The sequence below is a fragment of the Meriones unguiculatus genome, chromosome 1 (genome assembly GCF_030254825.1).
Source record: "Meriones unguiculatus strain TT.TT164.6M chromosome 1, Bangor_MerUng_6.1, whole genome shotgun sequence".
NCBI classification, from domain to species: Eukaryota; Metazoa; Chordata; class Mammalia; order Rodentia; family Muridae; genus Meriones; species Meriones unguiculatus.
Genome location: NC_083349.1, coordinates 92,418,316 through 92,439,877, shown reverse-complemented (window position 1 = coordinate 92,439,877; position 21,562 = coordinate 92,418,316). Strand labels below are relative to the sequence as shown.

The following is a 21,562-nucleotide window of genomic DNA, read 5'->3' as shown; positions in this document are numbered from 1 at the left end:
AAGCCATGCTTACCTTGACCGTCTCTCCCCATTTCTAGTCTAGAAACACTGTTTTAGGGGTCCAGAGAGGGAGTGTTACAATCAGCTGTTAGAGAGAGAGACTGCAGCTTAACTTAACAAAGGTTTATTATGTTTGTACAAACCAGGTGGTCAGGCTGACGAAAGTGCTACAGAAATGAGGGAGGACTCTGGCTCAGGGCATCTCCATCACCCTCACAGCAACAGCCTTTATCCCGATCCTACGGCTCCAGCTTCATTCTCTCACAATGCTGCCCTGGCCCCAGGCACAAATCCACAAGTTGGGGGGGGGGGAACTGCCATTTAAACACTTTCTAAACTGGGAGTGGTGACCCTTACCTTTAACCCCAGCATTCAGGAGGCAGAGGCAGGCAGAGCTCTGAGAGTTCAAGGCCAGCATGGCCTACACAGAACTTTCCTCAAAATCTTTTTTGAAAGCCAACAACAACAAAACTAAGAAACCCCAAACAGAGATTCCTGATCCTATCTCATTGGTCAAACACAGTCATGGGGCTGCTTCTAGCTACGGGACATCTGAGGTAATAAAGTTTTGTCATATGAAGCCCACCAGAGATGATCACTCAGACACAATTTATAGCCAAATGAAAGTCTTTATTTCAGCCTGATGGGACTACACCCAAGTATTTAGAGACCCAAGTATAGAGCCCCGAGCATTTAGGCCAAGGGTCTTAACAGCAAATCCCACATCCCAGTATAGCAAGCAGTTTAGCAGAAGCTGAGTAGTTTGCTGGAGGAGAAGGTTTACACAAGCAGGAACTTTAACAGAAGTTTTAGCTGGGACATGCTGACCTTGGGTTCCTAGAATAGAGTTGGATAGTTTTCCATGGGATTCTCCATCAAGGAGATCAAATTCTAGTTAATACTGAAATGGCATCAGCAAGAGTACAGGATGGAGGAACCTCTGCACTGTCTTGTCCTGTCACAGTTTTTACCTGAGCACTTTTGGAGCCTTAACCAAAAGTGGGATTCTGACAGGAAAAGGGAAGGGTTAGTAACTGAATAAGAAACTAGCTGCCCACCATTCCTGCTTTAGAAGGCCTGAGTTACTGAGTTAGAGACCCTGAACCTTGAGACAGGCAGGGACCAATCTGGGCCTGGCTCCATGCTATGTCCACCTGAGGAAGGCCCTACCAGGCCACAATCACACAGCACAGTCCATGGTTTCTCCTGGATGCATGCATTCCTAGAACTGCTCTGACCTCCACCCCCAGGGCAGAGGCCCTGCCTGCAACCTTAGAACGGTGCACAGATCAGTGTCAGACCTCCTCCAAAACTACAAAAGAAGATGTGCTCAAGGCTAGAGTCTTTCCCCTTTCTGATCTTAGATCCCATAGAACACAGCTCACTGTCGGCCACAGGACCTACTCCATGGTCCAAGGTCCACTCTGATTTAGCCCAAATAATGAGCCCTTAATAACATTTCAAGGAGGCATAAGGGGCCAAAGACGCCAAAGTTTGTCTGCCTCTAGATAAAATATCATGGATTCCCAACCCCAAGTCCAAGGATAAGCTGGAGCTAAGAGACCACTGTCACTTACTGGGGGGAGGGGGAGCACACATAGTTACGGAGGCCACTTTCTCTACCTTTTCTGTTGTCACCCCTGCTGAACAGGCGACTACAAGTTCTTTAAGCTTCTTGGGCTTCATTGCAGTGACCTGTATATTACCTAGAGACTCAGTGAAAATAAGAAAGGGCAAATTTACAGTGCCTGGTTGAGTGGACCCGAGATTGTGTCTGGAGGTGACTTTCTAGCCTGTCATGTCCCCAGCTGATTCTAACGTGCAGCCAGGATCTGTGGGCCAGCAGTATCAGCGGAGCCTGGGGAGCACTGTGGAGATGTACATCCTGGGCCCATCCCAAGCCCACAGAGTCAGGAACACTGTGATAGGCAGCACCTTGCGTCTAGGAGCCTGCTGCGTAGGCTGAGACCCCATTCTTTTCTCAGACTGGAAGGCCCTGTTCTTGGCCAGGATGACTTTCCAGAAGGATAAGAGGACAAAGATAGAAAATGAGGTTCAAAGAAGACCTGAGTGTGAGTCCTAGAAGTGCTGTGACGGCCTCCATCTACACCTGGCACAGGCAAAGGCTAGCAGGAGCTGGCAGTGTGACCACAGGACTCTGCCATCTGTCCCTCCTCCTTTGCTGTGGGCTTCTGAGGAGCCAGTTGATTTCACCCAGCACCCTAGGAATCACCAGACAGGCCTGTGTCTGCCTCTTCCGATTTTTATTTTTTGAATGTCGCCTGTGCGTGGCTTTGGGGGAACTCTTGCTCAGATCCATTCATTCATTATTTAAAGCTTGCCATTGTTCCTTCAGGAAGGTTAAGCATGATTAAAAGATCGGATTTTTCCACAGGGCACAACAAAACAGCTACTCCCACATTTTGAAGCTGGTTTGGCCAAGCCCTGTTACATAATTTAAAATCTGTGACTTATTTAGATTTAATTAGCCAGAGGGGCACAGCTGCAGGTTCGTTATCAATATTTCCTAAGCTTTGTGGGATCTGAGACTAAAGCAGGGATTGGCTCAAACTTGCAGGTTCCTCACACTGTGTGAGATGGTGTCAGGAGGAAGGCATATTTGTTCCTCAAAAAGCAAAATGGTCTCTTTGGGCAGGTCCACACAATGGCCCAGTCAGAGGTGTCAGCCCACCGAGGTGAGCTGTGATTAACATGATTGATTGTGAGGTAAAAGCCTGGGGTGGGGAGAGCAGGCTGAGCAGGTGAAAGGTGTTAGCCTTAATTTAAGACCTGAGAGTGGTGGGAAGGGCACGGCTCTTGAGCTCAGTGTGAAAGGACAGTACAGGGTCCCTGTTCAAAGCCAATGCCAAGGGCTGAGGAGACAGGTCAGCTGGTAAAGTGAGTTCCTGCCTTAGAACCCATGTAAAGAAGCCAGGCTCACTTGGTTGGGGAGCAGGGAGGATATGAGTGCAGGGGAGTGGGGTAGGGGAGAAGAGAAGAGAGGAAAGGAGAAGAGAGGGGAGGGGGAGAAAGGAGAAAGATGGGAGAGAAGGGGTGAAGGGATAGGGAAGAGAAGGGGTGAGGAGAGGGAGAAGGAGGAAAGAGAGAGGGAGAAGGAGGGGGAGAAGAAGAGGAAGAGAGGGAGAGAAGAGAAGGGGAAGGGAAGGGGAAGAGAAGAAGAGAGAAGAGAGAGAAGAGAAACCACAAAGTGGCCAGCACCAGATGCTCTCGGTTGTCCTGTGGTACCTACATCACACATGCACACACACACACACACACACACACACACCAACAACGATAAGATTGGGAATTCCTGCTGCTGACAGAGCACTAAAACAAGCATGGGCCTCTTACACCCTCCCGCAGTGTGCCCACAAGGCCAGCCCTGGCAGTGAATGAAGAACGCTCAGGGGTCTAGGTTTCCATACTGCCTCTCAATCCCATCCTGACGAGGCAGTCCTTGGGTTCCATCTGCAGCAGGGACCAACCGGCTCTGTGCACCAAAATGCACCCAGCTTCAGTCCATGGTGGCCTTAATCTCCCGAATCAAAAGAAACTGTTCCTGGGACAGGAGCACCCTCTCACAGGACCTGGATTCCGCTCCCAGCACCCAGACCTGAGGTTCACAGCTGCCTGTAAGTCCAGTGCCAGGGGGCTGTGGTGCCCGCTTTTGGCCTCTTCGGGCACCAGCACTGACATGCGTCCAGCTCTGGGCGCTCAGTAGGCACCTTTGAGAGCGCATGTCACACTGCAGGCCTGCAGCCAGTCATCACCACAGGGCTCACAGGGGTCTCAAAGTCTGCAGCCTAGCGGCACATCTCCTCTCCCTCCTGCCTTCCACCTCATACTCTATTTAGCTGACTCCTTCTCCAGGTCAGAAAACCCCCAAATAGAAGAAAGTGACATTGTTTATTCTCTTGAGCCTCCTGGATCAGGTGACAGTCACTTCGACTCAAACTTTTCATCAAAGGGGCCTTTGTTTGATCCTGGGACAGAAGGAAGGCCTTGGACGACAGCCACCAGGAAGCCCTGCTCAAAGTGCTGAGCCAGGAGACCCGGTAGAAGAAGTGGGGGGGGGGGGCTTCCCCACCCCCAGGAAGGGTGGGACTCTCTCCTACCTTGGGTGGCATCTCTCTGAGCCAGTCTGCCATAGCTCTGGATTCTGGAGGAGCCTGAGCACTGAATAGCGTGGCTACACATGCCGCCCAGTTGCTGGCCCCAGCAGCAATTCCGCAGGAGCAAAGGACAAAGGTGGGCAAGGGAGAGTGTGGGGAAGGCCCTGAACACTTACAGACCATATGAAGGCTTCCTGCAAAGGGGCACCTTGTCCAAATTCTTCTTCTTCCAGTACGTTCCTGTCATCCCACAGCCGCCTAGTCTTGGGCTGTTCGTGTGGCCACAACAAATGGCACAGGTGGCTTAGACAACAGGTATCTCATCCAGTCCCGGAGGTTGGAAGCCTAAGACCCCTGGCTTCAGGTCGCCTCCCTCCATGCAGGCATACCCCAGCTGTCCCTCTGTGCCAGGATGTCCGTGCTGCATGGCTTCTCCTGGGAAGACAACGGCATGTCTGATCATCCCAATAGGGTAAGGAGACCAATAAAGAATTGCACTGACGTTCAGCCTGGGGAACTAATAGCTTTATCAGGGTCACGTACAGAAGCATGGGAACCCAAAGTCAGCTCCACAGCTCATCAGAAGTTCCCTGGAAAACCACTGAGATGCCCCATCTCGGTCAACTGTTCACGTTTTGTGAGTCTCCTGCCTCATCCCACAAGCACATGACGATAGGCCTGTCTCACAGAGGGCTCGTATGCGGCTCTGGAAACGCTGTGCTGTAACGGTGGTGGAACTGCAGGAACTACAATGAGGACAGCACTCAGACTGCACCAAGGCCTCATCTTCGTTACCTCTCCAAGAGCCCTGACTCCAGGGCCTGGAGCCACAGTCAGTCAGGAGAAAATGCTTGTCAGACACAAAAAGTCATACATGGTGACACGTGCTGATGAGCACAGCACTGGGGAGGTAAAAACATGTCACATACATACACTACTCACCACACATACCCAGCGCATACTACACACACCACACATAGAGATATACCACACACACACCAAACATACAGGCGGATGCTGCACACACACACACACACACACACACACACACACACACCAAACATACAGGCGATGCTACACACACACCAAACATACAGGAGGATGCTACACATGTATACACACACACACCAAACATACAGGCAGATGCCACACACACACACCCACACCAAACATACAGACAACACACATACATACTACTCAGTACACCTATCACACACTTATACAGACCACACATTATCGCATACTACCATACACACACGGACATATCATACATATACCACACAAATATTTCACACACACAGTACACATATACACACATACCATCATACCACCCAGGCAGACCACACACATATCTGCCACACATGCACACCTCACGTACGCTACTCATTTTACACACTCTACACACTACACATGCCACACAGTCCCTCACCTGTATACTGTGCAGACCACACATATATCACACTACTACATACTAATAAACAATGCACACAGCCATACACACACCACCCGCAGCACACAATACTCAAACACTCACTATTCACACCACACATGCATTCCCAGTCCTTGCACATTTACCACACGCTGCTCACATATGTGTTATACACACCACGTATACACAGAACTCCACAACATACACACCGCACACACACCTCACATATGTCCCATTCTACACACTACTACACATAGATCACACACATCATACAGTACCTCACACATGTACAGTACACGAACATACCAGATACCCATCACACACACATACCACATGAACACCTCAAATATCCCATACATATCAAACACGCACCACACATTATACCACACACTGCTACATACTACCATATACCAACCACACATCACACACCACAGTACCAAACACAGCTCACACACATGCCACACATAACACCGTACAAACAACATTTACAGGACACACACCACACCAAATACACACACACATACACCATACTCCATACAAACAGAACACACACCACACACATATACCACAAAACACACCCCGCAAGACAGTCCTGATTATCACAGCAGAGCAGCCAGGGGGAACATGCAGATGCTTGGATGCCAGGAAACCAGTGCAGCAGGTAGAGGGAGCTGGCCAGGCGCAGCTAGCAGGAAGCAGAGCTAAAGCAGGCTGCCCTGACCCACTGCCTCCCTGTGTGGAGATGCACACATCACACCCGGTCCAAGGCAGCCAACTCCAGCTTTCATGTGAGGACCTGCTGGCTTCCAAATGCTGGTTCAATTGTCTTTGCTCACTCTGTGGCCCTGAGGAAAGTCTGCGGGCTAGCAGCTCAGAACCCCTGAACCGGAGACACTGTTTCCTTTCTGGTAGTCTCTGTTTCCCTCAGAGACACACTGGAGGATTTCTTCAAACAGAAGCACTCCTAGTGCAAAAATAGACTGTGATTCACTCCCTAACAATGTTGAAGCTCAGAACAGCAGTAAGGGACGCTTCTTCCCTTCCCAAATTGCCTCACCTTGAGGTGTTCCAAAAAGACAGATCTCTTAATGCATTTCAAATCAGGTTAGAGTGGCAAAAATCTAATTTTCATACAACTTCTTATAGATGGGAATTTAACTAAAGCCTAGATCAAGATTAAGGAAGTCTCAATTCAGAGGCCTGGGAGAAGGGGGATGAGATGGGAGAAGGGGGGAGACACTGGGGACCCTGGCTGGAGTTGGGAGGGGCTGGCAACTGCTCCTTGAAGTTGATGAGACAAAGACAGGTGGGGCCTGGGGACCAGGGAGCCAGAGAGGAGGAGAGGAAGGAGCATCATTAGTTACCATGGTAATGAAGGAACAAGGAGAGGGGAAGGAGAAATGGGAGGGAGGGTCTGGAGGAAAAGCTGCCTTTGCTGTCACCTACAATACTCCCTTTGTCTAAGACTCCATGGCCCCCTGATGCTACTCACCCCCAGCACAAGTCAGGACTGTGGAGTTAAGTCAAAAGCAGCGTTAAGCACAGCTAAGATGAGTGGGCTGTGCGTGGTGAATCAGTGAGTCTCTGAGTCCAGAGCCCCCTCGGATTCAAAGTGTTTCCAGCCCTGTCCTGCCACGAAGCCTATGAGTCCAGTGTTAGAGCACATCTCCTAAGACTTTGTTCCTGGTCAGTTATAAATCTTCCTTAGAAGGTTTAATGTCTTGGCAATCCATTTTTAGGCTCTCAGGAGGAGGTGATCATTGCGTGCAGCCAGGACCTCAGCGTCAGGAGTGTCCACACCAGGATTCTGAATGTGTTACGCACAATAGTGGGCTGACTCCAGAGAGAGCATTGCCTACAATGGTGCCATGGACAGCCACTATATGTTTATCCAAAGATTTTTCCTCTGACTTCCTTTGGGCGGGGGGAGGTCTACCTCTTCCTCCATGAGGTTTGGGTGAAAACGACTTGTGTTAATTACCTTTCTTGTGTCTGTAACCAAGGGACAGAAGCCACTTCTGGTTGATGTGTTTATTTCAGCTCACAGTTCAGGAGATATGGTCCATCAAGGCAGAGAAAGAATGATGACTGGAATGGTTTGGAGATTGTGATTAAGATTCACTGTCAACCCTGGATTTGGTTACCCAGGAGAGACACCTCTGAGTGTGTCTTTGAGGGAGTTTCCAGACAGGCTTAAATGAGGATGAGAGGCCCACCCTGCACGTTCGTGGCATCATTCATGAGCTGTGGGCCCAGGCTGAATTAAAAAGAGGAAACTGAGGAGGGCTGTAGGGCGGCAGCCTTCATCCCTTATTTTCTGACTGAGGCATCTCAAGGGAGTGCTAAGCAGGGAGAGGAAAGTACAGAACTGCTGGTAAGCGGTCTTGTCCGCCTTGGGAGAGCTACCTGGGAATGAGGCCAATATAAAGAAAAGAAAAACCCAGGGAGAAGACACAGGGGACAGAAAGGAGAGAATGTGAGTCCTAGATGGAATACTCCAAGCTCTAGATCCACCAGCATTAAGACACATCCTTGAGCGGGCCACTTTTCAAACTTTGGTTTGAACTGTATTTCCGTCACTTGTAACCAAGAACTCCGAGCCACACACGGGCAGAATTTCCCTTTACACGGTACCACCTGGACTCTGCAACAGTATAAAGGGGTAGTGTAGCATCTCTCCAGGCTCATCTATGCAGAAAGAGGTGGAATGAAGCCAAGCGAGAGTTTCCAAGCCACGGGGAGAGCTATGCCTGTGAGAGAGAGCATGAGTCCTTCTGCAAGGAATAGAACCGTCCCCTCCGTTCTGGGGTATAAAAAGCCCTGCCCTAGCACGGGGGGTCATTGATAAGATAACGGTGCCAAGAGAATCAGAGTGGGTCCTGGCTGGAAAGGCAAGCCCGCCGTGCAGTCCAGGGGACAGCAGGTGCTGCCAATAGACAGCGCCCTGTCAACCTAAATGCCCAACACATGATAGATGAGTAATAAAATGTGCGCCGTCCGTATGTTATCCCACAGTGGAGAAAAATAAAGTGCTTAATCCTGCTACAGCATGGACAGATCCCGAAAACAACTATGGTAAATCAAACCCTGCCCAAAAGACCACACTTTGCCTAATTCCGTTTCTATGGAATACCAGCATAGGAGACGCTGGAGCTGGGAAATGTATTTGTAGTTGCCTAAGATTACAGGAACAGGGAAATTTTGGGTTGACAGCTAAAGAGTATAGGGTTTCCCTGAGGGTGTTGAAATATTCTGAAACAGATTGTGATGGTAGCTGGCTATACACTCTATGAATATACTCAAAGCATTTCAACTGTACATTTTTAGTGGGTAAAATGCACGTTATGTGAATAATTTTTTAATAAATCTGTTACCAAAAAAAAAAGAAAGCAAAGCATTGAGGTCCCCAGTCTGTGTGTGGTAGGGTGGTTCAGGGAGCGGCTCAGGAAGTCTCAGGACACAGCATGCAGCTGCCGCCACTGTGGACTGACTCTCCGTCCCAAGCTACAGAGGCCTTACTCGGGGCTGGTACTCCAACAAACCGCTCCAGCCCCAGTCATTACGGAATCTGCCTGACCCAGGTGACATATCCAACCTCACTCAGGATTTCTCTTTCTGGACCATACCCCAGGGAGCACAGAACCCTGGAGCTCCCCCACCTCAAAAGCCTAAAACCTGTTTCTAGGGTCTGCTGGTGCTTGCCCAGGCCCAACCTCCATTTGGTCAGAGCTGGTGTTGAAAGGAGGGCCACCTATTGGCTCTGAGTGAAGCTGAGAAGGTGACCAAGACCCTGGCTGCAGCCAGCTCTCCCCACAGCTACGGCGCTCTCATGAAGCCATGAAATTCTAAGTTCATGCGGATTCTAAATTTGATCTTGACCTTCCAGGTCATTATGAAGTATGACTCATCAGGATAAGAGGCTAGAACATTAGACCACATATCTGTCCACTTCCTATTTGTAGCTCTAGCTTTTGTGGTGCTCCATTTGTAAGCCTCTGCTGGGTGTCTATAAATGTAAGGAGCTGAGATCCTAAAAAGTGTTATATTTGAGAGAGGAATCTATCCCAGCTTGTCTTTCTAGTGAATCAGGGTGTGAGGTTTCCCAGGCTGTGATTGCAGATTTAGAAAACACAGTTTATAGATTCCTTGCTCCAGTCTAAACAGAAAGCCACCACATTCTGCCTACAACCTTGAAGTTGAAGGATTTCTCTCAGCTAGGTCTCAGCTGAGCCTGGAGATTTGGGAATGTGAGGCACAGGCTGATTGGAGTTCTATGAGCTGGACTAAGGAATTCCATGTCTGTCCTTTTAAAGATATAACAGAGTCAAAAGGAGAGAAGCTCACTGGGAACCTCTAAGAACAAGGCTCCACATACTGCCCATTGCCTCCTGGAGGCCACCCTCACCCCTAGCCCTGACAACCCACCCCACCCCTACCCATAACCCACCCTCACCCCTACCCATGACAACCCACCCCACACCTACCCTAACCCACCCTCACCCCTACCCTTGATAACCCAGTAAGAAGCACTGTTGTCCAGCCTGTTACATTTGTCTGGTGTTCATGGAAAGAACTACTTAAATTGGTTCTCAAAAAAATGGAGAAAAACTGATGGATTTAGCAGTCTAGCATGGCTCTCATGCTCCAGGGCAAAGAGACACAGTCAAGCAGCACCTGCATATGCCCATACAGCTCTGTGAAGCCAGAGGGTCTCCATCTGGAGAGACACGTGAGGGCTGCAACCCTATCTCTGTAGGATGTCCAGGTTACATCAGCAGTCAAAAAGAATGGGAGCCTTTTTTTTTTTTTTTTTTTTTGACTCTACATTGGCCTAAAGAGGACTTTTTTCCTAATGATGAAAAGTGTGCTGCAGAGGCCAGCAAGGGCATCCTTGGATGGCCCGCCTGGGGATGACAAGAAGAATGTATTAGTTCCTTTTCTGCTGCTGTGATAAATTCCGATCCTCAAAGGCAACTTTAGAAAGTGTTTATTTCAGCTTATGGCTCCAGAGGTTTAGATGTTCATAGCGGTAGGGAGAGCATGAAGGCAGGATTGGGGGTGCCAAGAGATCATAGCTCTGCCACACGCAGGAAGCAGAGAGAGATGGAAGTGAGGAGATGTGATACACTCTCAGAGCTCACCCAGTGATGTGCATCTTCCTTCATGGCTGTGCCCACTAAAGGTTTCATAACATCTCCAAATAGCATGATGAACAAGTGTATTCAAATATACCCTGTTGAATGAGAAATCGCCCTCATAAACCACCAGAAGAGACAAACCAGCCAAGAAGGCCATTGTTTTCTCTCTTGGAGATTACATGAGACTCCATTTTGTTGCTTCTCTCTGCTCCTCTCCTGACTGGTCTGAAACAGACCTTGCCCTGCACTTAAAGAGGCTTTGGATGGAAGAAAGAGAACAAAGTTCTTCAAGAACAGTGATAGTCAATCAGAAGTCTGGGTGGGTCTGGAGTAACCAGGACATGAAAAAAAGTCTCACAGAGGTAAGGCGTGGTCCCTCCAGAAATGAGAGAGCATCTTTGTGCCTACAAATAAACTGTCAGAACCTACCGGGACACTCCAGCCTGTCACTGCCCCTTCCTTTATCACCAGCCCAGCAATGGGACAAACTAGTGAAGTGTTTGGTGACACACAATGCTTTTGGAAGGGAAAGTGTTTGGACCTGGGTCATTTTAAGAGTCTCACACAAAACGTCCTCACATCCACATGTCCGCTGTGTACCGGTGACCTGATACCATCTGAATACACAGCGGCACGGCTTTTCCTGTCTCCCTTTTATGTCCCCCCTTTTCTTTCCCTAGCTCCTGAGACATACAACTCTCACTCAGCCTAAGTCTTAGCATCGACCTGAGGGGAAATAGCTGGAACAACAAAGGGACAGTCTCAGTCCTGGGGTGTGTGGAGGGAAGAGAGGAGCAGCAGGGACTGGGCAACAGCCCCCAACTCGCTGCCTTCATATAATGTGAAAGAATCTCTTCATATAATGTGAAAGAATCTCTTCATATAATGTGAAAGAATATTTTTTTCTCATGTAACTCAGAGTTTAAAAAATTAAGTCCTTAAAAGTCCTTTCATTTCTTTGTACTTACTTGGAAAATGTTTCTGAGCTCAACTCTTGTTTTTTAAAAATCCACAGTAATATAGCTAATGACGACTCAACACCTTTTAACACGAGTTAAGGCGCGTGGAGGTTCCGTGGTTAGTGGCTAAGAGATCAAGAACTGCTTTTCCAGAGGACTGGAGTTGAGTTCCCAGGACCTGTGTCAGAGGATCAAGACACTTCTGACCTCAGTAAGTACCCGACTCACCCACACACATACCCCAACACGCACATGCGCATAATTAAAAATCTTTTTAAAAAGTAATATCCATTTGTGGATATCTGAACTAAAGGAAGGGGGAGAAAGTTCCATCTACTTACACATGAGTTTCCAATGAGACTCTCATGTTTTTATTCACTTATTAGCTGTGAGTTTGAAATAGCACTTGTTTTAATTGTGCACTAGTTGTGATTTGAAATCAGACCAAATGTTAACAAGAGTCTATGGTTGGAAGAGGAAGTCATTTTCATGAGTAGTCACTGACTCGCTAGGTGTTCATGCTGAATTAGGAGATACACAGACACAGAGAGAGAGAGAGACAGAAAGAGACAGAGAGAGAGAGAGAGAGAGAGAGAGAGAGAGAGAGAGAGAGAGAACAGGAGGGAAACTTGTTGGGAAGAAGTTCGTGGCTGTGCATAGTGATACATGGCTTTAATCCCAACACTCAAGGAGGCAGAAGCAGGCGGATCTCTGTGAGTTCAAGGCCAGCCTGGTCTACAACATGAATCCAGGACAGCCAAGGCTATGAAGAGAAACCCTGTCTCAAAAAAAAAAAAAAAAAAGAAAAGAAAAAAAAAGTTCAGTGGTTCAGTGGGATTAGAGAGAGTAATGGGGCAAATATGATCAAATATACAGTTGTCAAAATCATTTTTTACATGACAAAAATGGTACAGTCACAAGAAATGTTTTAAATAAACTCATTTCATATGAGTACATACATAGGTATACAAAAATAGCTTTGCTGTAGTGAGGGAGGCTGTGATAGGGACACATAAGCCTTCCATTCATAAAAATGTGGGCTAAAATGAGAAGTAGAATAAAAATGTATGCTGAAGAAGAAAAAAGATGAAATGGTTCCAACTTGTTCATATATTTTTAAAAAGGATGGTGGTGGGTAGCCAACCACTGTGGTATTGCATTTAGAAACATCTTTCAGAGTACTGTAACCACTTTATTTTAAAATGTCAATATTTGCAATATACCAGAAAGTGTATTTCATGTAACTATTTAAACTTAGGGAAAAAAATGTTTGAATGCTTGAACCTAAAAATGTACAAGAAGCTACGTGGATTTTTTTTTCTTAAGAAGTCTAACAAAAATGTTACGATTGTGTGTGTGTGTGTGTGTGTGTGTGTGTGTGTACACAGGCATGTGTGCCCAGGAATTCACGTGCAGGGGGTGTGGGGCATTTGAAGGCTCACTTGCCTGAGAGGGAATTGGCATTTGTATGCAATAGGAAGCTGTCTAGAGCGCATGCAAAGTCTGGGGCTGTAAATGTTCCCTGGGTCTTTGCCAGGCTGTCACAGGCATCTAGAGGGGCAGAAGTGGAAACCACAGGCGCTGGGTAGGTGGGAAGGGAGCACCCCTTCGCTCTGCCAATACTGGCCTTCTGCCTTTCAGTCCGTTTATCTTAGTGTTTCTCTCAAAAATGCCCTTTCTGCCCTGCAGACCCGGGTAAGTTCTGTCTGCTTCTACACCGTCCCATCTTGCCTCTCCCCCCCTTTTTCCCCCCAGGAAGTACCCGCACCCCAGGGGTCCCAAAAGGCCTGGTGTGCATGGGGGTGCCTAAAGCAGCCTCTCCAGTCCTCACTTCTTGGCTGGAACCTAAAAGTTTTCTCATTCTGTTTCCAAGACTATTTCCTGGGCAATAAGATGTGGATAATGAGAGTGCACGGAGAGGAAATGGGCAGATCGCCTGGCACAGGGATTGGCCTTGCAGGCGGAGCTGAGCACCCAGCTGCACGCAGCAAATAGTTGCTAATGAAGCAGCGAAATGCCGTTTCCAGTCCACCAGAAAAGTCGGAACATCTCCCTCCCCTGCACTCAGGGGACGAAGAAGAGTTCCCAGGCCTTCAAGTCTCCTTTAAGTAACTTGCCAACTTGGGGTGAGGCAGCCGGCCGAGCTTCCCTCCCCTCCTCCCACAGCTGCTGGGCCTGGCACAGGCCCGGAGCTATGAGGTCATGTTCATGCCACGTGACCGCTGCTGCATCTGTCAACCGTGATACAATTACTAAGACACTCAGTCAGGGCGTTTATGACATTCAAACCTGCTCTTGCTGCCACCTCCTCATCTTCCTCCTTCTCCACTTCCCCCTCCTCCTCCTCCACTTGCTGGCCCCTTTCACAAGCAAGGGATCATCTCAAAAGTTCAGGAATCTGAAGTATATGCCTTCCAGCGAGAACTTTAAAAAGGAGGTAAAAGAAGGATGAAAACATCCAAGATTGTAGTTTCTGCTGCTGCAGTTTGAAAACCACTGGAGCCCTGACCTTAAAATCTCTTCTGTTGAAGCAATTTAGCATATGCTTTAGCAGTCTCTTAAAAAATTATGATACCCTTTAATTCATTGACACAAGTGGAAATAATTAAACTGGGGCAGAACTTTAGACACCCCCAAATCACTGCCTTATTATTAAGATAAGCAAAATATAGAATGATATTGGATAAATCAAGGTATATAAAACAACGCAGGACTGGGATGTCACGGAACATGATGATCTTGGGACTGGAATAATGACTCGGCAGTGAAGGGTATTGGCTGTTCTTCCAGAGAACTCCGGTTTGATTATCAGCGCCCACATGGTGGCTGACCACTGTAACTCCAGTTCCAGAGGCTCTGACACCACCTCTGGCCTCTGAGAGTACCAGGCACCACCCACACAGGCCATATACACATGCAGGCAAAACCCAAACACATAAAACAAAAATTAATCTCCAAGAACGCTTCATGACATGGAACATGCATGAAAAAAATGAGAATGGCAGTGTTTATGGACATACATTTACTGTATGTCGGTTCTGATGAAGGCTTTCTATGGAATGATTCTTACACCTGAAAGAGGCAAGTACTGCAATTACTCCTTCTAAAAGGGTGACCAGAAGAAGGAAGTTTCCCAGCGTTAACCAGCCTACTGACACATAAATACTGAGACTTAGAGTTTATTCAAAGGGTGAAGTGGCAGAACCTGGATTTGAACTAGGTTCATATTGGTCTAGACTCTGACCTCCTAACCCATCACTCAGGAGACAGGGGCAGGCAAATTTCTGAGAGTTCAACACCTGCTTTACAGAGTGAGTTCCAGGACAGCCAGGGCTACACAAAGAAACCCTGTCTTGAAAAAAGCAAACAAACAAAAAAGAAAATGAAAATTACAAAGACCCAGGATCCCATTATGTGAAAAACCTGGGTATAAAATGATAACTATATTAAATATATTGTGCATAATTATTTGAAGATACCATTTTTTTTATTCAGCAGGAAAAGTGATCACACGGTAACTTTAAAAGGATGGTCAAATTTTAAACTTCAAATACTAAACTCTAAAAGTCTTAAGACTTTTTATACTTTCTGAACTTCCATAATGTTTTCTTATTTCTTGTATAATGCAGTAATAAAAATAATCCCACTGAGTTAAGGTTCTGTATCAAAATTAGCATGGAACACACAGAACTCTATTTGGCTTTTTCTCTATTTTGTCTCATTTCACTGTCAAAACACCCCAAATGAAAATAGGCATTTCTCTCCTGCCTTACCAAAAGGAGAGTTGGGGCAGAGAATGAGTGAGTTACTTGGTTACTTCAGCAAATGGTTTGCAACTACGGAGCGCCTCGGCCTCTAACATGCTGATTTCCTCATATAAAGGGCTGCTGAAGAATACAGCTGCTTTTATGAAGACCTCAAGCTCTAAGACTCCAGTGTGGTGAGCCTTTGCAGTGCGTGAGTCTGCAGGCAGGAAACATGCTCTATTCATACTCTCTGGGGACACCTATTGCCTGAAGCATTCTCCTGCCTCTCTCCCAACCCCATAGAGACATTGCAACCCTTGTACCCAAAAGCAGACTTCCTGGGAACATGCCCTGCCCTTGGATGAAGAGAGAAGCCTGGGTTCCATCCTGACCACAGAGTAAAACAACAATGACAACAAAGTACAGCTTTGGGTGGGGGATCGTAATTAGGAGCACACCTTCATGAACAGGATATGTGCCCTTTCAAAGAGAGCCCAAGTGAGCTTGCTGACCCTTTGCCATGAGGAGTCCTATAGAAGACACCACCACCTTTATGAACAGCCATACATATACCATATACCAAAGCTTTGGGACTCTGTTAGGATTCTGGAGCAAAACCTGCTTCTGGGTTGCCTAGCAACTTATGATGTCATCATGTGTCACCAGCCAGGTGGCCACACCTGGAAGGCGTAGTTACCTTGCCCCTTAAAGGGCCAACCACGACACGTGGTCTCTCTCTTGGTTCTTCCTCTCTTGGTCCCTCTCTCTTTCCCCTTCTCTCTCTTTTCCTTTCTCTCTCTTATCCCCATCTCTCTTTCTTTCCCCTATCATGTCCTGCTCTCCCTTCTCTCTCTTTCCATATCCACCTAATAAACCTTTTTTATATATAAGATCTGTCATACGCCTAATCGTCTTTATTTAATTTTGTCCCATAACCTAACAACAGCCTGGTCTACAGAGGGAGTTCCAGGACTGTACAGAGAAATCCTGTCTCAAAGAAACAAAGCAAAAATGTGTGGCATGGCAACTCTGTGAGGAAGAGAATTTGGCACAACACGGAGACATGGAGATTGGATTTAGGAGAAAGAAGATTCAAGTGACTCTCTGAGTCTTAATCACAGTCTTTTGCTGAGGCCCTTCTTAAGAGACTTCTACTCCTGGGTTCTGTGGAGCGCCTCCATTTACTAGCAACCTGACCCCAGATTTGTGTTTGGATCTCACAGGGCTTCGATTCAGTCCATGGTCTTAATCATGTTCTTAATCACAGAACTTAGCATTTGGTCCAGAAAGTTGCTTGGAGTTATTTTTGTTCCAAACCTTTTAATCAATGGCATGTACTCAGACAGATTAAACTTGAAAGCATACACACCCACACAGAACTAAATATGGAATTCGTGGGGTCCAGTGTAAACTAAAAATGAAGGATCCTTTGTTTAAAGAGCAGGGGAAAGTGTGATGACGTAGGAAATGCTTTCTTCAGCAGCCTCTCCACTTTTCATGCTTGTTTACTATTTAATGTCTTCCTAAATAGAGCACAATAACAGATTTCACTATCCATTTTACTATCCATTTATCCATGTGTGTTATGTGCGCCGTATGTATGCCTGCTGCCTGCAAAGATCATAATGAACTGGAGCCCCTGGAACTAGAGATGGATGGTTAGCCACCCATAGCCACAGTATGGGTGCTGGGCATTGAACATATATAATCAGCCCACTAGTCATTTTACACTATGTAATGTCCACATGTAAACAAAAATGACCACAATTTGTGTTTCTTGGCTTCTCCCAGAAAGTACTTCGAGCTTTCTGGGAGTGGTAGCCCAAATCCCATATGCATTCAACTATCCAAGGGTGTGAGGATTCTTGGCAGGCCACAGGCATACTCTCAGAAGCTCCAGAGGGTCCTACCTTGACACTTGGGCCCAGAATGTTTGACAACTTCTGGGTTTTCTTTCCTATCAGCCTCAAGAACTATCCACTGTATTTGAGCTAAGACCAGGGATGTCTATCATTGTAGGCCCTGAACTCCACAGAGCACTCTGACCCATCATGCATACAGGGGGAGCAGTGTTAGCTAGTAATATAGAAGGTTGGGCCTTGGACTAGCAGGGACATGGATGATACAGGCCAAGAACAAGTTTCAGGGCCCCAGGCAGGCTTCTGAAGGCAGCAGGATGTGTAAGCCAAGGCTCCAAACCCACGGTACACGCCCCAGCATCCCACTGCAGTTTCTCCTACATATCTCCAGAGAGATCATCAGGAATCTCACGGCAGTTGCTACAGGGACATTAAACTGTGGGCAAAGTTTCTGATTGCCTGGGACTTTTCTGAGCATGAGCCTAGGGAAGGTCATCCATGATGCTGAGCATCATTAAATGCCATTGTCACAAGTTACTACAGCTCAGCAAAGAGAGTTAAAAACCTACCTCATAGCTGAATAAGCTTGGAGCTCAGACACACCGGTCAGTGGTACAATTCACATCTCACCTAAGACGAAGCTGACAGAGACATCTTCCCTCCCTTCATCCAAGACTTCAAAATGCCCCAGAAACTGTCAGAAACACACATGAACTACAATTTTATTTCTGAGCATAATTTGAGCTTTATTCCAAAGTTAACGTGTGATGCTTTTAGCTATTCTAAGATAGGGAAGAACTACAGAGGAAGAACAAAGAGGAAGATGAATCCCCTTAGTTCCGCTTGTCCAAATGACTAAGACTTTTAAGAGTCTGCAGTTCAACCCGAGCTTCCCTTTCCAAGCCTCAAATAAAGAACTTTCTATTGGCATTACTTCCAAACAAAGTCCTTCGTATCTCTGGCATCTTTTCCAGGGCTGCGATGCTCAGCCGGCTTTCTAGGGTATTGGAAACCTTTATTTTCTGGTCGCCACTGTAGACCTCCACCCCTCCAGCGGCACTGGGGACCAGGTATGCATCTTGATCGACCTGGATATCTGAGTGCTTTTGGCAGAGCACCATGTACTGAGGGGTCACCCTCTGCACGGCAGCCTCCACCAGGTGGAGGTCCTGTGACCTGCAGCGGACAATCATCACAGGCTCCAGCAGCCGGAGCAAGGCTTGGAGCACGAGTTTATCCAGCAGTTCTTGGTAGGTATCTACATCCAACACAACTCTGCTGAGTCTCTCCTTCGCGTCCCTGAGCAATTCTAAGACGAGATTGTCTCGGGCTCTCAGGACTGTTAGCCTCGCCTGATTCCTCATGGTGGACAGCTGGATTTTTTTCTGCTGCTCTATCTGTTTCTCCTTCTTCTCATAATAATCCATGATCTTCAGTCGCTGGGTTTGCACCAGGCGGCCTTTCTCAATGTTGAACTCTTCCTCCGCCTTGGCGTCTATCTCCTCCGCCTTCTCATTGGCTTCCTGCTCAATGAAAGCCGTCATGTGTTTGATCTGCTTCTGCACATCGATGTCAGTCAGGGCCATGGCTGGTCCCGGAAAGGGGAGACAGAGGGCCTTCTGCTGTCGTCAATGTAGAGTTTCCAGAGTGGCACTAATGTCCCAGTTCTTCCCTGTGGAGTTCACAAAGAAGGAAAGGGGAAATCAGGGTCTGAAGGGAAGGATCCTGGAGACCAGCTCTAGAGCCCTTGATTTATAGGTGAGTTAACTGAAGTCCACAGATGGAAGCGGTTCCCTAGAACTTCAACCTTTATTCACTCATTGTTACCCAATTCCAGGAAGTCAGGGCCATTCTAGTCCAGGATTCTCTAGGTGATGACCTAAGACTCAGAGACCAAAGAATGCCTCAACGTGGGGCTGCAGAGATGGCTCAGCCATTAAGACTTGAGGTCAGTTCCCAGCATTCACATGGTAGCGCACAGCTTCCTGTAATCTTCTAGTCCCAGGGGATCTGACACCTCCTTAGGACCTCTGCAGTCACGGCATATAGGTGGTACACAGACATATATGCAAGCACCCCCCCAACATTTAAAACAAAGATAAAAAAATAAACACATTATGGGGTGGGAAGGACTGAGGAGAATCTGAGAATCTGAGAACCTGGTGATGCAGGGTTCAGTCCAGGAAGACTGCTCAGAGGCAGAAGGATTCGATGCAAAGACTCAGTGTAAGGTTAAGTGCATAGGAGCACTGTGGGAGAGGTGTGGGGTCGGAGAGGAGGCTGAAGGCAGTCTCTCTGCTAGGAATGGCTTCCAAGCTTCTGTGTATACTTGACTCTCCTGGAGGACCTTTAAGAAGAAATCCATCTTTGAAGGCCTCACTCCATACCTGCTGCTCACGCTACGCCTGCTGTCATCAAAATCTCTGCCAGTGTCGTCTGGGATTTTGTATCCTAGAAAGACTCCCTCACGGGCTAGAGAGCAAGCATGCTTGTCAAGCAATCCCAACAACCTGTGTCTGATCCCCAGAACCCCCTCTATGGAGTCTGTCCTCTGACCTCCAGCACTACAGTATGTGTGGATCCACACACACAAACCCTCATCACACGCACATGCACATCCTCCTCCAATAATAATAGCAATGAAGAAGTGGAGGAGGACGAGGAGAATCCTCAGCCTTGGGGTATGATTCAGTGGTAGAGCATTTGCCTCACATGCACATGACCCTGGGTCTCATCCTAGCTCACCAGAAACAAACAAACACAATGAGCAAAAAGACCTTTCCCACTAGGTAAAATGCTGCCCTTTGGGCCTGATATGGCCATGGCACTCAGGAGCTCAAAACAGTTCCTTCACAAGACTCATATGCATTCAGTCAGAGACAGATGAGGGGTTAGCCGGATCCCCACCCCACCCCGGAAAGCTAACAGCAGTCTCGAGCTGACAGAGGAGAGAAAGCCACTTTCTTCAGTAATAGAGCCATCTGGGAGTGACTCATGCCACAGGAGATAATGCCACACCCACATGACTGACCTGCTTAGATGCGGCAGGTCACAAAGCAAAACCAAAACTAAACAAAATCAACAAAACAAAAACAAAAAAAAGAAGAAGACAAGAAGGCATGTGGAGATGTGGAGAGAGGAGGGAAGCATGGTGTGGGAGGAGGATAAGGAAGGGTGAAGGATGAGTGTGGCCAGAATGTATTATATACACATAGGAGATTGGTAAAGAATAAATTGATTTAAAAATAAACCTCAAAAAATCTCATAAAGCTCTGGAAAATGTCTGAACAAAATGAGAATATTCAAAGAAGAAATCATAAAGAGACTAAAATTTTAGAGCTAAAGGGTTAACGAGAGTATGAAGGCATAATGAGGACTAGTGAGGTGGCATTGTAGGTGATGGTACTTGCCACCATGCATGAAACCCTGGGTTCCATCCCTAGGAACCACGTGGCGGAAGAAGAGAACCTGTTCCAGTGAGTTTTCCTTTGAACGCCACACCTGTGCCCTGATACACATTCATGCAATTTTAAGTTTTTGTTCAAAAGGCCAAGCGTGGTGGTGCATGCCTCTAATCCCAGAGCCTGGGAGGCAGAGGCAGGTGGGCCCTGTCTACATAGTAAGTTCCAGGCCAGCCAGAGCTAGATAACAAGTTCCTAAATAAAACAATTTTTATCCAAAAAGGACATTATTGAAGTCATGTTGTTTGGAGGCACACTTCTGAAAAACCAAGTTTTTTGTTTGTTTGTTTGTTTTTTTTGTCAATGAAGCAAAATATTCTCTGCTCCTACATCAGACATGTCAATTAAATCAGCGTTGAAAGGCCCCCCGAGGGACTCTGCTGGTTCCCAGCTTTTGGAGCCACTCCAGAAGAAAGGATGAGGAGTGTGAGATGTAGGGCACCCGGCATGCCTGTGGAAGAACAAACACAGCAGGCCAGCCCTTACCGCTTCCCTGCCAGGAGCCGCCTTTGGTCTGCTGGCGCCGGGAGTCTGACACAGAATGTGGAGCTTGGAACACACGCTGGAGCCTGGCACTGCCATATCCTTCTGCACACATGACCCTGGCCATCTGACTGGACAGCTCGAATCACAGAGCCAGGCCGCCCCTTAGGAGGGCTGGCCAGCTCTGCCAAGCAGAGTCCAAGAGAGGGTTCCTTGGCACCTGGGCTGTAGCCGGAGCTGATTCTCTCACACTCAGAATCTCAATTAAGTTGGCACAGAGTTGGCCCCACTCCAGGGTGGACTTCCCTTAACGGACATTCATATAAACTCAGGCAGCCAGTTTATTAATTTACTAATGAAAAATACAGCTGC

The 21,562-nt window shown here is 47.4% G+C and overlaps 1 protein-coding gene across 1 annotated transcript; it reads right to left on the bottom strand.

Moving 5' to 3' along the window:
- Window positions 1-18,151: 18,151 nt before the first annotated feature.
- Window positions 18,152-21,297, bottom strand: Atp6v1e2 (ATPase H+ transporting V1 subunit E2). Its single transcript, XM_021643572.2, has 2 exons — window positions 21,194-21,297; window positions 18,152-18,918 (listed from the first exon to the last, which is right to left on the bottom strand). Exon 2 carries the CDS (start codon window positions 18,830-18,832, stop codon window positions 18,152-18,154), a length of 681 nt encoding a protein of 226 aa, XP_021499247.1. The 5' UTR covers window positions 18,833-18,918; window positions 21,194-21,297.
- Between the last annotated feature and the right edge of the window lie 265 nt (window positions 21,298-21,562).